The following is an 18,796-nucleotide window of genomic DNA, read 5'->3' as shown; positions in this document are numbered from 1 at the left end:
CCGTGCATGCAGAAAGCTCTTTCGCCTTACAATAACATTCCGATCTTGTTTTTGTAGCCTAATGGTCTAATCCCCGGACATTTAATTTTACGATACAGTGAAAATGTGCCAGTTCTTGTTAGTCGTTCCTCATTATGGAGGGGCCACTAATTCAAGGACTAGGGCAATTAAGCGCCGCCCCTACTCATTTCGAATACAATTAATTTTAACCATTAACGGGAAACCGACGCGATTATGCGGGCAATTTTACCCATACATCTTATTAAAGTGTCAAGTGACTACCAAAAAATTTAGACCTTGAAAATTCGACATGACGTAATTGCTTCCGAATGTGTGGGTTTCGTCACTTTTATTTACTCCGTCCGGTTTTTTACCGATCGTTTCAGCTGTTCTTCTTCGGTTTCAAGATCACCAGACATCAGACGATCTGCGCTCCAATTTATATCGGGCCTTATCAAAGGACATTTTATCTCCTAGTGCAAAGATACTGCTCTCAATGTACTTGGGTACAGAACCACGAGTCTACCTACGAAGTCTACAAAACAAACAATTTATTTATAGATTCAGTAAATCATTTGCCTCATGTCCTGTGTGAAGTTGGCTTTAGTAGGTCGTTTAACCGGTGGGTTAAAATCACTACAAGCTCGGCTGCCGCCATCTGGACGTCGTGGAAACTACTAGAAAACCACTTTTGACATTTTAGTGACAGATGTTTGACAACTGTGTTGTAGTGTTTGCGTAATAATATTGTGTTTTGGGTTTTATTTTTACCAAAAACCGATTAGCATCAAGTAAAATATGTCTGAAAGAAAAGTTCTAAACGTAAGATATATATATTTATATTTTTTGTGGTTTTCAGATTGTAACCTTATTTTTTAGAAATACTATCCTCCGGATTTTGATCCGTCTAAAATTCCTCGCATGAAATTGCCCAAAAATAGGCAATATACAGTGCGTTTGATGGCTCCTTTTAATATGAAATGTAAAACGTGTGGGGAGTACATTTATAAGGGGAAAAAGTTCAATGCTCGAAAAGAGGATGTAGAGAATGAGGATTATCTGGGTATACGTATATATAGATTTTACATAAAGGTGAGTTATATTGTTTAATAATGTGTCTCTTAATGCCTATTGTAAAGTAAAAATTTTTCAAAACATTAAAATGGTGTCACTAGTTTGTATGGATAGGCAACACACTATACAAGTGTGTACAGCGGTACGAATCTTCTGAAAGTGTTGACCCAAATGACGTTTTAAGTGCGACCGAAAATAAAGTGAATTAGAGTTGGCTTTGCGAAGTTACGCAGTAGTACCAACTCATTTCACAACCAACTTTAAGTTGTTTTATTTTCAAACGCAGCATCAAATTGTATCACTTGTTTAGGTGAACGTGCCCTTATAATGTTTAGTTTATGCTTGAGGATTTTGTGTGTATTTACAGTGTACACGATGCCTCCAAGAAATCTCCTTCAAAACGGACCCAAGAAACACGGATTACGAGATAGAAGCGGGGGCAACACGAAACTTCATGGCCCTCAAGCTCGCAGAAGAGCAAGCAATACGAGAAGAAGAAGAAGCACGGGAGGAAGAAGCCAGCAATCCGATGAAACTACTAGAAAACCGAACCAAGCAGTCGAAAAACGAAATAGAATTATTGGAATCGTTGGAAGAACTTAAAGATTTAAACAGACGGCAGGAAGCCGTTGACTATGATTCTATGTTGTTGGCATATGATCCCACGATATCTGAAAGAGAAAGGGAGGAGAAAATGCAACAAATGGACGATGAATACATCAAGTATGTCCAGAATAGTCTGTGGCAGGTTGGTAAGTGAGGAAAGATAAGCTGCTTTGTAGTCTAGTGGTCAGGGCATCCGCCCGGCAAGCGGGAATCGTGTGGTTCGATTCCCACCGGGGCAGCAACATTTTTCTTCGCTTACCTTCAAGTCTAGTCGTCTTGTCTTATTGGTGTCTAATTTTCAGGACTATCAAATTTCACAGTGCGGATAAACGGAAGTTGGTTGTTGAAGAAGAGATCATCGAGGAGGATGCACCCGCTGCCAAAATACCAAAAGCGGAAGTTGTGAAGGATGTTAAAAGTCGAAGTGTTCCCGTGGTGAAAAAGAGCATCGGTGGTCCGACGTCGTCCCGGAAGATGTTAGCCGGACTGGTGAAAGTGAAGAAGGACGAGCCAAAAAAGGAAAAAGAGGCGGTAAAGCCCGAAAGTAGTAGTTTAAGACTATTAGGTGCTTATAGTGATAGCGAAACTAGTGATTAAGTAGGACAATAAAACTTCTTAAGTAACAAACGTGCTTTTTTTATTGTTACAGTTATGATACATTGAGGGAACCAAATCTTAGCACCGTCATGAGAAAGGCCTGATGAATTTAATTCAAATCTGAAATACAAAAACACGCTGTACAGAACGTAATGACGTTAGAGACAGAATTAAATCCTTCAAACCTTTCATCGTCAATAATTAATAGTCAGTGTCCGAATTAGCCGACTCATTTAGCTTTTCGCAAATTTCGTTAAACGTACCCGCACCAAGCAGATCAGAGATGATATTAAACGACTCGGATGTTTCTATTTTCGAGGCATCTTTTCTCTGCCTGGAATTTTGACCCGTTTCGTCAACGTCTTTCGTGTTTGAAGGTTTTAATTCGTCGGGCATTCCCTTTCCGCCATTCGACACTGTCAGCTTCAATAAATTAATGAAATCCTCGCAAGATTGATCGGCATGCTTTTGTAAAATCTGATACAACTTCCCCCTCAGCTCGATTTGTTTTCGCAGGTTGTTATTAAGCTGGTTGGAATCGCGCGTGTGATGCGACCACGAATAATTTACGTTGAGAGCTTTTTTTCCCGGAGCGCTCGGAAGTTTAATTTTCTTGAGGTTGTCGAGACGAGCGCGGAGATGATCCACCTTTTTCACCGACATGCCAATCAACGACTCAGACACGTATTGCGGCGAATTTATATAAGATTTACCCACTTCTGTTTCGACGCATGACGGATGCTCCGTCTTTTCTTCGCCCATCGTTGCCATGCAAATTTGACACCTGTTCTTGCCCCATTTCTCGCCGGAAAATTCGGAACACGCTTCCAATTCCTTCATCTGGGCTTTCAGCTTGTCGAACGCCTTGTCTTTCAGGACGAGCTTCTCGTGGATCTTGTAGATGGTTTTGTTTTTATACTCCAGTTCCTCTTTGGCCTACGGGAAAAAAACGTGTCAGGGAAAAGTCATCTCAAACAACTACAGTTGATTTTATTTATATTCATGGGCGGCTCAACCGATCGATCAAATTTGTTCAAATTACAGGCTATACGTGAAACAGAGTAAATGTTTTGTTTTTCTAAATAAGACTTCCAATTTTTGCAGTTTGTAATTTTCTAAAGACAAAAACAAAATTTATATCAGGTTACTTAACAGACTTATTTTTATAATAAACAAGAAGTTTCGTCTTTATTTTTTCTACACGTGAACCTTTCGCAGCAGGAGGAAGAGATTTATCTCTAGTATCATTTTATTTTCTCCAAAATCTTTTGTTCTTGTAATATTTTTTGACAAATTATTACTGTATTCAATCCACTATACTTTGAAGATTTTGAATTTGAATTTGAATGTGACTTAGTTTAAACTAGCAAAAATAACAACAAAAAATTAAAAATAAATAAATTTTATTTATTGAAGTTGATAGGTATGTTAATATTTTGTATTGTCCTTTCGTCACTGTAATTAATTTTCTTACGTCTGGTCTGAAGTCACGTTGTTCTTTCAGAATCCTAGTCATTGTACGAAACAGATTTTTCAAATAAAACTCTGCAAAAATAAAATGACAGATAAGAATATTTAAAATATTGGCATTTGGTACTTTAGTTTCTTGACAACGTCCGGGTTTAAGAATAGTAGGGAATGGTGCCGCAAATCTTTTACAATGATCTTCGTCAAGCTGGAACGTGATTCTGCCAAAAGCTGAAACATTATTTTCTATTAATTGTCTTTGTTCTTTTAGTAGAGAGAGTTAAAATTCTTTTAACTATTTTAATGGCAATAAGATAAAAAAATGATGTAGGTGTGTATATTATATCCATTAGAGTTTATACAATAATAATAATAAGGTAACAAATAATAGTGGTGACAGTTTCAGCCTTGAATTCAAAAAGTTCTTAATTTCAGTATTAAAAAATAATTTATTTCTGGAAAATAATAATTAGTGTAAAATTAAAATTAAATTAAAGTTACTCAATTAAACAGCTATATATTACTTACCTGATCGACATGTCTTTATTTTGCCATGATTCACAATTTCACAATTCACAATTTTTTGTTTTGCATTTTCTTAAGAAAGTTTCACTATAACCATTTTTTATGCTCTTAAAAATTATCGACTTTAACTTTGAGAATTTTTTTTATGACTTTTATTAGCTAAAATTATGCGTGGTTTATTAAGATATAAATAAAGAAGCTTCGTATCTTTCTGGTGAGTTATTCCATATACAAATTTTTTGACGACGTCATCAACATTTTAGTATATCAATTTAGTATTAGTCGATTCCGCAGAATCCTTGAAATCTTTGACAGTTAGAGAAGACTGGACTTTCACAGTATTTGCAATTTTTTGACGAATTCAATAATAAATATTTAGAATTTGTAGAATTGAGTAAATTTTTGAAATTTCCAGAAGTTCCAGATTTTCCAAATGTTTATAAAAATATCAGTCTTCGGATATGCTAGCACTCAATATTTTCATCAGTTTTCAAGATTGCTACATTTGTCTTTCAGATTGTTCACACTTTCTAGATATTTCCAGATTTTCTAAAATTTATAGACTCCAAGAGTCTTTAAATCTTTGGAGTTTTTGAAATCTCTGGAATCTTTAGAATCTCTGAGAGTAATTATGTGTTCAAGACAAGGATTTTTGTTTTGTTCAGAGTCTTTGGAATGTTTAAAATCTTTGTCATTTTTAGAGTTCATGCGAATTTTATAAATTCTAGAATCTTTGAAGTATTTGGAACAGAATTTTGAAAATATTTTTAACGTTTGAGACCTTAGAATATTTAGAATCGTTAGTTTTTCAACTTTTTAGACTTTTTAGACTTTCTAGCATCCTTAGAGTTCTCAGAGAATCTTTGGAAAATTTGGACACTTTATAAAGTTTAGATTTTTTACAATTTCTGCAAGATCTTTGCAATTTTTATTAAGATTTTGTTGGACATTTCTTTTATTTAGAACTTCTGAACTTTATTTTATTTAGAATCTTTGTGTCTTTACAATTCGCTATTTTTAATGTATGGGAACTTCAAGATCTTTGGAATGTCTTGAGCTTTTAGAATGTTTGAAAGCTTTGAACCCTTTTTAATCTCTCAAGCTTTTGGAAACTTTCAAATCTTTAGAATATCAACAATCTTAAGTTTGTGAAAATTTTGAAATTTTGAGTGTATTTTTTTTTTAATTTTTCAGAATTTTCGTAATTTGCAAGATTTTCGAAATTTAAAGAATTTTCAGATTTTCCAAAATATGTACATACACAAATTGCCCAGAATTTCCAAATTTTTCAAATCTTCTAAATTTATCAAGCTCCAGTTATACCAGAATTTTGAAATTCAACCTTTTCCAAAATTTTCAAGATTTCTAGGTCTACTACATTTTTCCTGCTTTCTAAATTTTTCCAGATTTTCCAAAATATATAGATCTCAAGAGTCTCTAAATCTTTGTAATTTTTGGAATCTCCTAAATCTTTACAATCTCCAAGATCTATAAGATCTTCAAGATCTTTCGTGTTTTTAGGATTTATAAAAATAGTATTCTCCAGATTTCTACGAGTTTTAGATTTTTTTTTTTTTTAGAAGTCTGTGCAGTGTTTAAAATTTTTGTCATTTTGATACTTCACGTAATTTTACAAGTTTTAGAAACTTTGGATTTTTGGAATTTCTCTAGAACCTTTAGAATCTTTAAAGTATTTAGAGTTTTTAGTCTTTACAGTCTTTAGACTCTTCAGAATCTTTCCAATCTTTGGAAATTTTGTACACTTTAGAATTACTAGAAGTTTTATAAAGTCTAGAATTTTTACAATTTCTAGGATTGTATCTCCAGGTTGTATAAAAATTAAAAAGATTTTGTTGGATCTTATATTGACACCATTGGAACTGTAGTTTATTTAAAATCTTTAGTATCTAGAATTCGTAACTGATAGTATATGGATACTTCTGAAAAGATCTTTAGAATCTTTGAAAGTTTTGAAATATTTTAAATCTTTCAAACATGGGGAAACTTTGCGATTTTTAAAATATCTCCAATCTTAAGATTGTGTAAACTTTTGAAATTTTGAGATTAGTTATATAATAACTATCTTTTTTTTAATTATTCAGAATTTTTGTAATTTGTAAAATTTTCAACATTTCTAGAGTTTTCAGATTTTCCATATTAGCCAGATTTTTCAGGTTTTCCAAAATACACAAACTGCCCAGATTTACAGATTTTTCAAAAATTCTAAAATTATCAGGCTCCAATTATACCAGAATTTTGAAATTCACTTTTTCCAAAATTTTCAAGATTTCAAGGTCTACCACATTTTTTCCGCTTTCTAAATTTTTCTAGATTTTGCAAAATTTGATAACTCAAGATTGATTTTGGCACTTTTGGCATTTTCGACTGTTATTCAACTATGTCCGAAAATTAGCCACCCTCTCTTTTCTTAGAGAATATGTTATTTGCTTAAATCAGTTTTATCTTAGCAGGTACTAGCTAGTATTTGATAGTACAAAACTGACTTTGGCAAATAACCTACCTTCCAAAAAAATAAAGGGTGGGTGGGTGGGGCTAGTATTTGATAAGTCAAGATTGATTTTGGCACTTTTGACATTTTCTAGCATTTTTTAACAATGTCTGAAAATTAGCCACCCTCTCTTTTCTTAGACGGCTGGTATCTTCTAAGATAAGTCTGATTTTGGCAAATCACATACCCTCTGAGAAAAGCGAGGGTGGCAAACTTGCGGACATAGTTGAAAAATGGTCAAACATGTCAAAAGGGCCAAAATCAGTCTTATCTTATCAAATGCTACTATCCCCACCCACCCGCCCTCTATTTTCTTGGAAGGTTTGTCATTTGCCAAAATCAGTCTTATCTCAGCAACTCTTTGCTCCGTCTACTTGCTAACTTGCTAAGATCAGACTGATTTTGGCAAAATACATCGGTTCCAAAAGAACAAAGGGTGGGTGGGCGGGGCTAGTATTTGATAAGATAAGACTTAATTTGGGCAAAAGACAAACTTTCCAAGAAAATAGAGGGCGGGGGGGGGGACTAATAGTTGCTAAGAAAAGACTGATGATGGCAAATAACATATCCGTAACTAATTTTAGGAAATAGTTGAAAATTGGTAGAAAATATCACAAGTGCTAGCCCCGCCCACCCGCCCTCTATTTTTTTGGAAGATATGTGATTTGCAAAAATCAGTCTTATGTTATTAAATCCTAGACCCGCCCAAGAGTCTTTAAATTTTTGTAATTTTTGGAATTTCTTGAATCTTTACAATGTCCAAGATTTATAAGATAATATATATTTTTCAAGAGCTTAAGATCTTAGGAATTATACAAATTAAAGAAAGCATGCTTCAGTTTTTTACGATTTTTAGATCTTAAAATTTTTTTTTAGGGTCTGTGGAATCTTTAAAATCTTTGCCATTTTAAGAGTTCACGTAATTTTACAAGTTTTAGAATCTTTGGATTTTCGGAATATCTCTAGAACCTTTAGAATCTTCCAAATATTTGAAATAGAATTTTAAAACCTTGAGTCCTTACGAATCCTTACAGTCTTTAGAATCTTTAAGGTCTTTGGACCCTTTAGAGCCTTTAAAATATTTAGTCTTTAGAGTATTTAGTGTTTTTAGTCTTTACAATCTTTAGATTCTTCAGACCCTTTACACTCTATAGAGTCTTTCTAATCTTTGGAAATTTTGTACACTTTAGAATTACTAGAAGTTTCATAGTCTAGAATTTTTACAATTTCTAGGATCGTTAGTACCTCCAGGATGTTTAAAAATTAAAAAAAAATTGTTGGATCTTATATTGGGAACATTAGAACTTTAGTTTATTTAAAATTTTTAGCATCCACAATTCGCAGTTGCTAGTGTATGGAAACTTTGGAACTTTTCAGGTTTTATATCTTTTTTTTTAATTTTTCGGATTTTTCGTAATTTGCAAAATTTTCTACTTAGAATTTCCAGATTTTCCAAAATTTCTAAAATTATCAGACTCCAGTTATACCAGATTTTGAAATTCAACCTTTTCCAAATTTTCCAAAATTTATAAACCTCAAGAATCTCTAAATCTTTTTAATTTTTGGAATCTCTGGAATCTTTACGGTCTCCAAGATTTATAAGATAATAATTAGGGTGTTCAAGACCTTTAGTGCTTTTAGGATTTATGAAAATTAAAGTAGGCATTCTTCAGATCTTTACAATTTTTCAACTTTTGGGGTGTTTGTTTTTTTAGAGCTTTTGGAATCTTTGAAATCTTCGTCATTTTAAGAGTGGTGTCCCAGTTAGAATTCAAATTTTGCGCTGAAAAAAAAACGCCTCGAAACCGCATTTGAATAATTTAAATTTAAAACAAATAAATTAAGAAAATCGTTAAACATAGGCAACCACGTGCAACTTCAGTTTGGTAGTTCGTCTGGGGAATTACTATTAAAAAAAAAAGAAATTAAGGCATGTCGAAGTGGACTGGTATTGGTCACGGTGCTACTGTACACTGTGATGACGTCCTAGGTTAATTTAGTTTATACAAGTTTCATAAATTAGCCATTGTTTAAACGAAAATTACTCGAGGCCACAATTTGCCCACGAGCGTAATTAATGTATAATGGTTTTATAATCTGAAATGCTGTAAATTTTCGTTGATGTCGACACGTATTGTCAATTTTTGTTTATTGTTTGTAAATTTACAGCTCATGCTAAGATTTTTAACTGTTCCAATTTAGCAGTCATGAAATTGTTCATTGTTAGGAAATTCACTTATTCAGGTTTCGCTCTTTGTATAACTTCGGTTAGATTACCAATATTATTTAGTTGTAAAATAAACATAATAAATTAACCATAATTTTTAAATATGAACCTTATTTGACAACATTGTATGTGTGCCGAAATGCATGCACCAAAAACGAAAAATCTAAAAATATCCTGTTTCTGTAATTTTCATTCACAAAGCATTTAACTTACAACTTAAAAACAAATTATTTTCGTCTGCTCATAAACGTAAAACACACTTCATAAGTCATAACCCTTTCCAGGTACAACATTTAATACTCCACACTGCAACGTATGTGTAGTATTCTCAATCGAGTGTTTCAAAAGCTAAATACAAAATCTCACCTCGTGCAAGACCTCCCTCAGCTTCGCTGAATATTTGATAGCATTATCCTTCTCCAGTTTCAGGGCGGCTGCTAATTTCGCGTGAGCTTTCAGCGAGCTTTGCATCTTAGTTACTTGATCGTTGAGATGCTCAATGTGCTTTTGCGTGTCTGTGACTTTCTGCTTGTAATCCATCAGTTCCATAAAATGAGTCTCGCTTGGCTTGTACTCGATCGCAGGAATATTATCCATTTTGATGCTCATCTCGTCCAGTTCTTTCTCCCTGTCGTCCAGTTGTCGTTTCAGTTCTTCGACTTGTTCTTCCAATTGTTTGCTCCTGGCGGATATCGCGTCCTTTTCTTTTTCCAGTAGAGCGTATTCCTGGGCTTTGATTTCCAGCTGCGTTTCGAAGTTCCGGCAGCAGGTCTGTTGTTGAGTTTCTGCGGACTTCTGCATGGTCTCCATGTCTTTCAACCTAAAGAAACACAATATGTAACATCAGTTGTTGGTCCAAACATCAACAAGCATATCAATCACCTGAACGCTCGTTCTTCTTTTGATGTTTGGACTTTGATGGGTTAGACAAATTAACAGACTTAAATTTATGTGATTTATATATTTTTACTATACTATTTCAATGTATACACCGAAGGCATAATGAGTTCATTTAGTGCTTTCAAAGTAATATTAACTAGACACCTTGTGTCAAACTGATTTTGTTTCTCTGTGAATTTTTGCTGCAGGAGGGCTTCGTTCTTTTTGAACTCATCTTTTTCCTTCATCCATTGGATCTCTTTTCTTCGCATTTGCTCTTGGACTTGTCTAAAAACAAACAAACAATCAAAGACTTTTGCAATGTAGCACGAAATTACTTAAGTTTGTGCATCGCTTCGCTGCTTTTTTCTTCAGCCTCTTTGGCTTTCGTTTCTATATCTGTCATCTTTCCCCGCATGTTTCTACTCTTCATCAGATTGTCATTCGCCGCCTTCCTCTCCCTCTTCATTTCGTCTTCCAGTTTCTACAACACCCAAACTTAGAGAAACTACGACCCCCGCCTCACCCCTTACCGTGTATTTTTCTTGCATTTCGGTGATAGTCTTCTCGTACGTCGCCTTCTTATCTTCATACTTCCTCGTAACCGAATGAAGATTATCTTCCGCTTCGTGCAGCAACTTCTGCTGATGCTTCACTGTATCCTCCAAAGTGGAAATCTTGTTGGCCGCTTCGTTACTAAAAATTTTCATCTTAATCGTTTTCTGCCAATTATCAAGTGCTTCTTGAATCTTCTTTTCGCTCTCGTTCAGCGCCACCTGCATCGTCTTCTCCAAATTCTCCTCCTTCTTCTTCAGCTCTTCGACCCCTGCATCGAGTTCCGATATCTCAACAGCGGATTTCGACGAGCTTTCGAACATTTTGAAAACTTGGTCGCGTTCGGTGAAGCACTTGTTACAGGCTTTCATGCACGTGTCCAGCGCGCTTTCGATGGAGCTCCTCAGGTTCGTCACAGCTTCGTTCGCCGGATTTTCGCCTGCGCCGCTCATTTTTGAGTCGTCTACCTTGAGAGAGATGATCTTGAGGTCCTCCAGCACCACCTTCTTGCCGAGCTCTTCCAGTTGCTTCTTGGTCCTCATTAGTGATTTGTGCATCTCTTGTAGCGGCCTCTGGCGGTCTATCAGTTCGGAGTGCAGTTGCATCAGGCGCTTCTTGTTGTTCATGAACTGGACTTCGAGTGTGTTCCTGTTGATGACGGGAAGCCCGGAGGTGGTGGAGTGGCGGTAACTCGAGGATTTGGGACTCTTGGCGGGGTTAGCGCCCGATTTGAGTCGGAGAGGAATTCCGGAGTTGGATTTCTTTTTTTGGGTCAGTTCTTTTGTTCCTAGGGAAGCTTTGATGATGGGTTTGCTGGTGGTTTTTGTAGTGGGAGCTGGGATTGGGAATTCAGGTGGTTCTAGTGGGGGAATCGGCTCATCTTTCTTTGGACTGAGGTCGCGACGGAATAGTTCTTTGGTCTAGAAGGTCAGAACAAGTTTTAGAGGAGTCCATAGAAGTTGAAAAGATAGGTATAGAAATGTAATTTGATTCTAGAATAGAGGAGGAGGAGAATGATTGCCTGATAATTTTTGGGACAAAGACTAAAGGACTACAATTAGGCTTTTTATATAAAAACTTGAGTTTCATTTTATAGAAGGAAAAAATTGATGAAGACTAATTGTCAAAAAAAGAAGGAAGATCTTCTAGAAAAAAGGTTTAGAACAATCAAGGACTACTGTAGTACTGTAGAACCAGCAAAGGTACTAATTATGGACAGAACAGAAAAACCTACAAGTCAGATAGACATAACAAGTTTAATTCAAGGACAGAATGCACAAAAAGGCTCTAGACCAGATAGAACTATAGAGGTACTTTTCTCAACGGGGTCCCAAAAATTTTAGAGAATAAACTCGATGAAACTATCGTAGATTACTATTGCTGACTACAAAAATTTAGCGTTAAGAATTCTTTGTTTTGAAAATCAATTGTGTTAAAAATCCAAAAAGTTGTTCCAGTGGACAAGTCTGGAAAAAAATGGTAGCAATTATCGAAGAAATGATGAACTTCTGGATGTTGAAATTTACTGAAAATGGCTTTGGCTGAGTTTCGAAAATGGTCAAAAATTGGATGAAAATTTCTTACTGAAAAATGTTGCTTTTGAAAAAGTTGCCAAAAAAATTCCAAAAAATTCTGTGATATAGATTTCGACGTGCTGATTACAAAAATTTTGCTTATTTATGGTCCCGGGACAAGATTTTAGAAATATTCGTTTTTAAATTCAGTTTTTTTTTAATCCAAAAAATTGCAACTCTTGAATGGACAAATCTGAAAAAATGGTAGGAATTATCGAAGAAATGAGGCCGAAACTAACTTCTGGATGTTGAAATCTATAAGAAATGTCTTTTGTTAAGTTTTGAAAATTGTCGAAAATTGGCTGAAAATTTTTAATCGAAAAATTTTGCTTTTAAAAAAGTTGCCAAAAAAATCCGAAAAAACTTTGGGATTTCGACATACTGATTACAAAATTTATCGTATTTTTGGTCCAGGCGCAAGATTTTAGAAATATTCTTTTTGAAAATCGATTTATTTTTAATTAAAAAAAATTACAATTTTTCAGTTCTGGAAAACTGTTCAGTTATCGAAAAGTTGAGACCGAAACTTCCTTCTGGGTGTCGAAATTTATTAGAAAATGTGTTAAGTTTAAAAAATGGTCAAAAATTGGCCGAAAATTTTAAGGGGTGGGGAGTAAAGAAAAATTTTGCTTTTGAAAAAGTTGCCAAAATTTCTCAAAAAATTCTGGAACTTTCATTTCGACCTACTGATTCCAAAAATTTAGCGTATTTATGGTCACGGCGCAAGATTTTAAAAATATTCGTTTTAAAAATAATTTTTTTTTAATCTAAAAAAAATTGCATTTTTTCGGTGGACAGTTGAGGAAAAATGGTCGGAAATATGGAAGATGTTGGATGTTGAAATTTGTAAAAAATGTTTTTAGTTGAGTTTCGAAAATCGTCGAAAATTAGCTAAACATTTGTTACTGATAAATTTTGCTTTTGAAAAAGTTTCCAAAAAATCTCAAAAAAATTTGGGATTTCGACGTGCTTATTAAAAAAATTTGGCGTATTTTTGGCTCCAGGGCAAGATTTTAGAAATATTCATTTTGAAATTAATTTTTTTATCCAAAAAGTTGTAATTTTTCAATGAGCGATTCTGGAAAAATGGAAGGAGTTGTCGAGGAAATGAGGTCGAAACTAACTTCTGTATGTTAAAATCTATAGAAAATGTATTTGATTAAAAATGGTTGAAAATTGGCTGAAAATTTCGTATTAAAAAATTTTGATTTTGAAAAAGTTGCTAAAAAAATCTAAAAAAAAAAGGGATTTCGATATGCTGATTACAAAAATTTGGCGTATTTTTAGTCCCGGGGCAAAATTTTAGAAATATTCTTTTTGAAATTCAATTTTTTTTAATTCAAAAAAATTGTAATTTTTTAATGAGCGATTCTACAAAAATGGAAGGAGTTGTCGAGGAAATGAGGCCGAAACTAACTTCTGTATGTTAAAATCTATATAAAATATTATTTGGCTAAATTTCGAAAATGGTCGAAAACTGGTCGAAATTTTCTTATTGAAAAATTTTGCTTTTGAAAAAGTTGTCAAAAAAATTACAAAAAATTCAGGGAGATAGGTTTTGACGTGCTGCTTCCAAAAATATGACATGTTTGTTGTGGAAGATTTTAGAAATATTTGGTTTGAAAATCAGTTGTGTTAAAATTCAAAAAGTTGCAATATTTCAATGGACAATTCTGAAAAAAAAAAATAGGAATTATCGAAGAAATGAGGCTGATACTAACTTCTAGATGTTGAAATCTATAAAAAAATGTCTTTAGTTAAGTTTGGAAAATGGTTGAAAATTGGCTGAAAATTTCGTATTAAAAAATTTTGATTTTGAAAAAGTTGCTAAAAAATCTCATAAAAAAATGGGATTTCTATATGCTGATTACAAAAATTTGGCGTATTTTTGTTTCCGGGGCAAAATTTAAGAAATATTCTATTTGAAAACCAATTTTTTTTAATTAAAAAAAATTGTAATTTTTTAATGAGCGATTCTACAAAAATGGAAGGAGTTGTCGAGAAAATGGGGCCGAAACTAACTTCTGTATGTTAAAATTTATAGAAAACGTATTTGGCTAAGTTTCGAAAATGGTCGAAAACTGGTCGAAATTTTCTTATTGAAAAATTTTGCTTTTGAAAAAGTTGTGAAAAAAATTACAAAAAATTCAGGGAGATAGATTTTGACGTGCTGCTTCCAAAAATATAACATGTTTATTGTGGAAGATTTTAGAAATATTTGGTTTGAAAATCAGTTGTATTAAAATTCAAAAAGTTGCAATATTTCAATGGACAATTCTGAAAAAAAAAATAGGAATTATCGAAGAAATGAGGCTGATACTAACTTCTAGATGTTGAAATCTATAAAAAAATGTCTTTAGTTAAGTTTGGAAAATGGTTGAAAATTGGCTGAAAATTTCGTATTAAAAAATTTTGATTTTGAAAAAGTTGCTAAAAAATCTCAAAAAAATGGGATTTCGATATGCTGATTACAAAAATTTGGCGTATTTTTAGTCCCGGGGCAAAATTTTAGAAATATTTTTTTGAAAATCAATTTTTTTTAATTCAAAAAAATTGTAATTTTTTAATGAGCGATTCTACAAAAATGGAAGGAGTTGTCGAGGAAGTGAGGCCGAAACTAACTTCTGTATGTTAAAATCTATAGAAAATGTATTTGGCTAAGTTTCGAAAATGGTCGAAAACTGGTCGAAATTTTCTTATTGAAAAATTTTGCTTTTGAAAAAGTTGTCAAAAAAATTACAAAAAATTCAGGGAGACAGATTTTGACGTGCTGCTTCCAAAAATATAACATGTTTATTGTGGAAGATTTTAGAAATATTTGGTTTGAAAATCAGTTGTGTTAAAATTCAAAAAGTTGCAATATTTCAATGGACCATTCTGAAAAAAAAAAAAATGATAGGAATTATCGAAGAAATGAGGCCGAAACTAACTTCTAGATGTTGAAATCTATAAAAAAAAATGGCTTTAGTTAAGTTTGGAAAATGGTTGAAAATTGGCTGAAAATTTCGTATTAAAAAATTTTGATTTTGAAAAAGTTGCTAAAAAAATCTCAAAAAAAAAGGGATTTCGATATGCTGATTACAAAAATTTGGCGTATTTTTGGTCCCGGGGCAAAATTTTAGAAATATTCTTTTTGCAAATCAATTAATTCAAAAAAATTGTAATTTTTTAATGAGCGATTCTACAAAAATGGAAGGAGTTGTCGAGGAGGTGAGGCCGAAACTAACTTCTGTATGTTGAAATCTATAGAAAATGTATTTTGTGAAGTTTCGAAAATGGTCGAAAATTGGTTGAAAATTTCTTATCGACAAATTTTGCTTTTCAAAAAGTTACCAAAAAATCCCAAAAACTTATGAGCTATAGATTTCGACGTCCTGATTACAAAAAATTTTATTTATTAATGTAAGAGTTGCAGAAGAAGTGAAACCGAAACTAACTTTTGGATGTTGAAATCTGTAAAAAATGGTTGAAAACTGGTCGAAATGTTCTTATCGAAAAATTTTGCTTTTGAAAAAGTTGCCAAAAAAAATCCCAAAAAATTCTGCGATATAGATTTCGATGTGCTGATTGCTAAAAATTAGCGGGGCAAGATTTTCGAAATATTCGTTTTGAAAATATTTTTTTTAAATCCAAAAAAGCGGGCGATTCTAGAAAAATCGTAGCGATTTATTATCGAAAAAGTGAGGCCGATGCTTACTTCTGGGTAACGAAGTCTATAAGAAAATGTCTTCATTTTGAAAATAGTCGAAAATGGTTTTTTGAAAAAGTTGCCAAAATTTCTCAGAAAACTTTGGAACTCTGATTTTGGCTTGGTGATTCTACAAATTTAGCGCATTGTGACGTCAGGGCAAGATTTTAGGAATATTCGTTTTAAAAATTAATTTTGTTTAAATCCAAAAAATCGCAATATTTCGGCGGACAGTTCTGCAAAAATGGTAGGAAGTATCGAAGAACTGAAACTAACAAGTGGATGCTGAAATCCATAAAAAATGTTTTTAGTTAAGCGTCGAAAATGATCGAAAATTGGTCGAAATTTCTAACTGAAAAATTTAGCTTTTGAAAAAAATTGCCAAAAAAATTATACAAAATTCTGGGGTATAGACTTCGAAGTGCTGTTTCCAAAAATATAGCGTATTTATCGTTCTGTGGCAAGATTTATAAATATTCGTTATGAAATAATTTTTTTAACCCAAAAATTGCAATTTTTCAGTGGGCGATTTTGAAAAAACTAAAATCTGGATATCGAACCCTTTATGTGAAGGAGTACTGAACAAATTTCAATTCCTAAAATATTCCAGATCAGAACGAGTTTTAGAAGAACCCATAGAAGCTGAAAAGATATAAAAATTTTATTTGATTTGAAGGCGATTAATTGCCTTATAGAAATGGAAAAAGAAATTTCCAAAGTTAGTGGCTTTTTCAGACAAAAATCAAAGAACTACAATTAGGCTTTTATATAAAATATTGGGTTTCATTTTGTACAAGGAAAATATTGATAACAACAGATGAAGAATCACTGGTAAAAATTAGAAACAAATTTATAAATAGACAGAATTTGTTCAAAGTTGAAAAATTTGGAATATAGAAAATAGATTTAAGAAGAAATCTAACACTAAGGTTTAAGAAAATTTTTATTTTTTAAAGTGAGAAAGAAAGAAAAGAGTCGAAGAGAAAGTAGAACACAGTACAAATATTACAGAAGATGAATTTTTCCATAAAAATGAACTTTAGAGATTAAAAGAAAGAAAGAATTATAGTCGTTGTTCTAGAGCAAGGAATGAATCGTGTTATTACTTTGTTTATACAATGCTATCAATATAGTATCATTAAATTATAGTAGATTACGTAATGAAATTTTCGAGTAAAACAATCCGAAATTTCCGTTTAAAATTGTTGCCACGTCATTTGACGTTTATTCGTTAGAACAGCAACAATGAAAATTTGAATTTAGCAGTTTTGATTGGTGCAAAAATGGTTAGTGACGTCAGTCTCGTTATTATTCTATTAAATGCTCACCAATCAATAAAAAAGTTATTGATTCTACAAATGGAGCTGATTTTGTCTGAAACTGAAACGTAAAAATTACAGTAGACGTGTAAAAATTATAACTCTTAAAGAAATGCAAACTCGATAAGAGAGGGAACATTTTTCTCTACTATTAATTATCATTCCTTGTTATTTTTAATTAAGACTGTGAGTGCTTCGGATGAATGGAGGAAATCTTCATCACGCAAAAGTGTAATAAATGTAAAGCGAAAATGGACAGACAGACAGACAGGCATAAAACGGAAGCATTAGGGATTTATCCCCCCGTCAAAATTTTGTCGCGTTCCGCAGCTGCAAGATTCTTAGGGCAATAATGAGCAATGTGAATGCGTTGTATGAGGAGTAATGAAGGGTTAATGGGGCAAGAGACTGATAGGGATGCTTTAGACTCACCGCCTCGCAAGAGCTCTCCTGGCTGCTCCTGTCGGCTTCGTGCGCCTCATGTTCAGAATCTGAAAGGATTAATTAGGACTCGTTTTAGCATGTTGATATGAACAAAACTGTTCTCTAAACACTCAGCTCGCATTATTAATGGCGCTACATGGAATTAATGAGGGTAATCCGTCTGTAATTGACATGGGGGTGATTAGCGGCGCGATTCCCGTCTGAACTCCACAATGGCCCGTCTCGAAAAATCATCGATTTGCCCCGATTGAAAAGAAAGGGGAAACGCGCCTTTCTGATCCCGACTTTTTTAATCCGACGGGGAAACGACTGTGCGTTCTATGCTAAATCCGGGTTAACGATGGGCGAACTGTACGTAAAACGTTGTCAGCTCGAATTAAGTCGCAATTATTGCTAGAGCCGCTAAATTATCGCTTAATGGAAATGCGCTGTCGTCAAAGGGAAAAACGCTGCAAGAGGATCACTTACTTGGGACGATTTCTTGATGTAGAGTAGTCATGACTAGTGCAATTTGAAAAAGGCCTTTCTCATAATTCGATGTGTATTCTTTTCCCACAAAGGAATTTTCCCACAATAAAATTGGTTATGTCACAAAATTTTATAAACAAATGATTTAATAAACAAATACGTTTGTGAAAAGCGCCGACGTGATTTGAGGGCTTTCTGAACTAGACGTCCAAGTTTACGATGTTTCAAAACTCAATAGAAACTTTATCGACAGACGCTAGCTCGAAAAACTGCAAGGTTTTAGGCATTGCTCAATTTTATTATCATTGGATCGAGCAAAGTGCGGTTTAGTTTAGCTAAGGATTTTGCTAAATCAAAGTTCGACGAAGACTTCTGCTGGGAATTCATGCACATTCAAAACTAAATTGTCAAGCCGGATTATAGGATTTACCCAATTACCTACCCACTTTCTACTACAAAGAGTGTTTCTTATAAGAATCAAATTAAGTATTGTATTGTACTGAGCATCGCTACGCAAGCACAGAGGTGGAACACAGCGAAGATAAATTGGTTAATAATTGAATCGTCTGGAAGATGGTCGAAGAATAAACGACTGCTTTAGGTGATGTCATCAGATTTTGCTGTGGATCAATAAGTTAATTTTTTCGTTTCCACGCGCCGACAGACGACAGACAGACGGAAACGGGGAATCGGCCATGTCCATCAGAGATGCCAACTGTGATTTTGAAAATATCAATTCCGCAAACAGGTTTTAATATTAAAAAAAAATTAGCTTACCCCTAAAAAACTGACGTCATTTTACAATGTTTGCCTAGTAAATGTTGCTTAAATTTAGTTGAATTAGATTCTTCTGCATATATGATT

The 18,796-nt window shown here is 33.5% G+C and overlaps 2 protein-coding genes across 3 annotated transcripts; one reads left to right on the top strand and one right to left on the bottom strand.

Moving 5' to 3' along the window:
- Positions 1-689: 689 nt before the first annotated feature.
- LOC135127066 (splicing factor YJU2) lies at positions 690-2,307 on the top strand. The gene is made up of 4 exons (XM_064053381.1): positions 690-822; positions 880-1,092; positions 1,442-1,797; positions 1,983-2,307. The coding sequence occupies exons 1-4, from the start codon at positions 799-801 to the stop codon at positions 2,275-2,277; spliced, it is 888 nt and encodes a 295-aa protein (XP_063909451.1). The 5' UTR covers positions 690-798; the 3' UTR covers positions 2,278-2,307.
- On the bottom strand, positions 2,301-18,085 carry LOC135127055 (golgin subfamily A member 6-like protein 24). 2 transcript variants are annotated; one of them, XM_064053370.1, is made up of 8 exons: positions 17,933-18,085; positions 17,453-17,511; positions 10,418-11,359; positions 10,223-10,368; positions 10,050-10,172; positions 9,372-9,825; positions 2,995-3,213; positions 2,301-2,397 (listed from the first exon to the last, which is right to left on the bottom strand). In XM_064053370.1, exons 1-8 carry the CDS (start codon positions 17,961-17,963, stop codon positions 2,392-2,394), a joined length of 1,980 nt encoding a protein of 659 aa, XP_063909440.1. In that variant the 5' UTR covers positions 17,964-18,085; the 3' UTR covers positions 2,301-2,391. The 2 variants fall into 2 exon arrangements, with proteins under 2 accessions (XP_063909440.1, XP_063909433.1); XM_064053363.1 differs by having other exon boundaries at positions 2,301-3,213.
- Positions 18,086-18,796: the final 711 nt, after the last annotated feature.

Source organism: Zophobas morio, unplaced genomic scaffold, assembly GCF_036711695.1.
Source record: "Zophobas morio isolate AGI-343-1 ecotype UQ-CSIRO unplaced genomic scaffold, CSIRO_AGI_Zmor_V1 ptg000002l, whole genome shotgun sequence".
Classification (NCBI taxonomy): domain Eukaryota; kingdom Metazoa; phylum Arthropoda; class Insecta; order Coleoptera; family Tenebrionidae; genus Zophobas; species Zophobas morio.
Note: the sequence above shows the minus strand (reverse complement) of the source record. Positions and strands in the feature narration are given on the sequence as shown.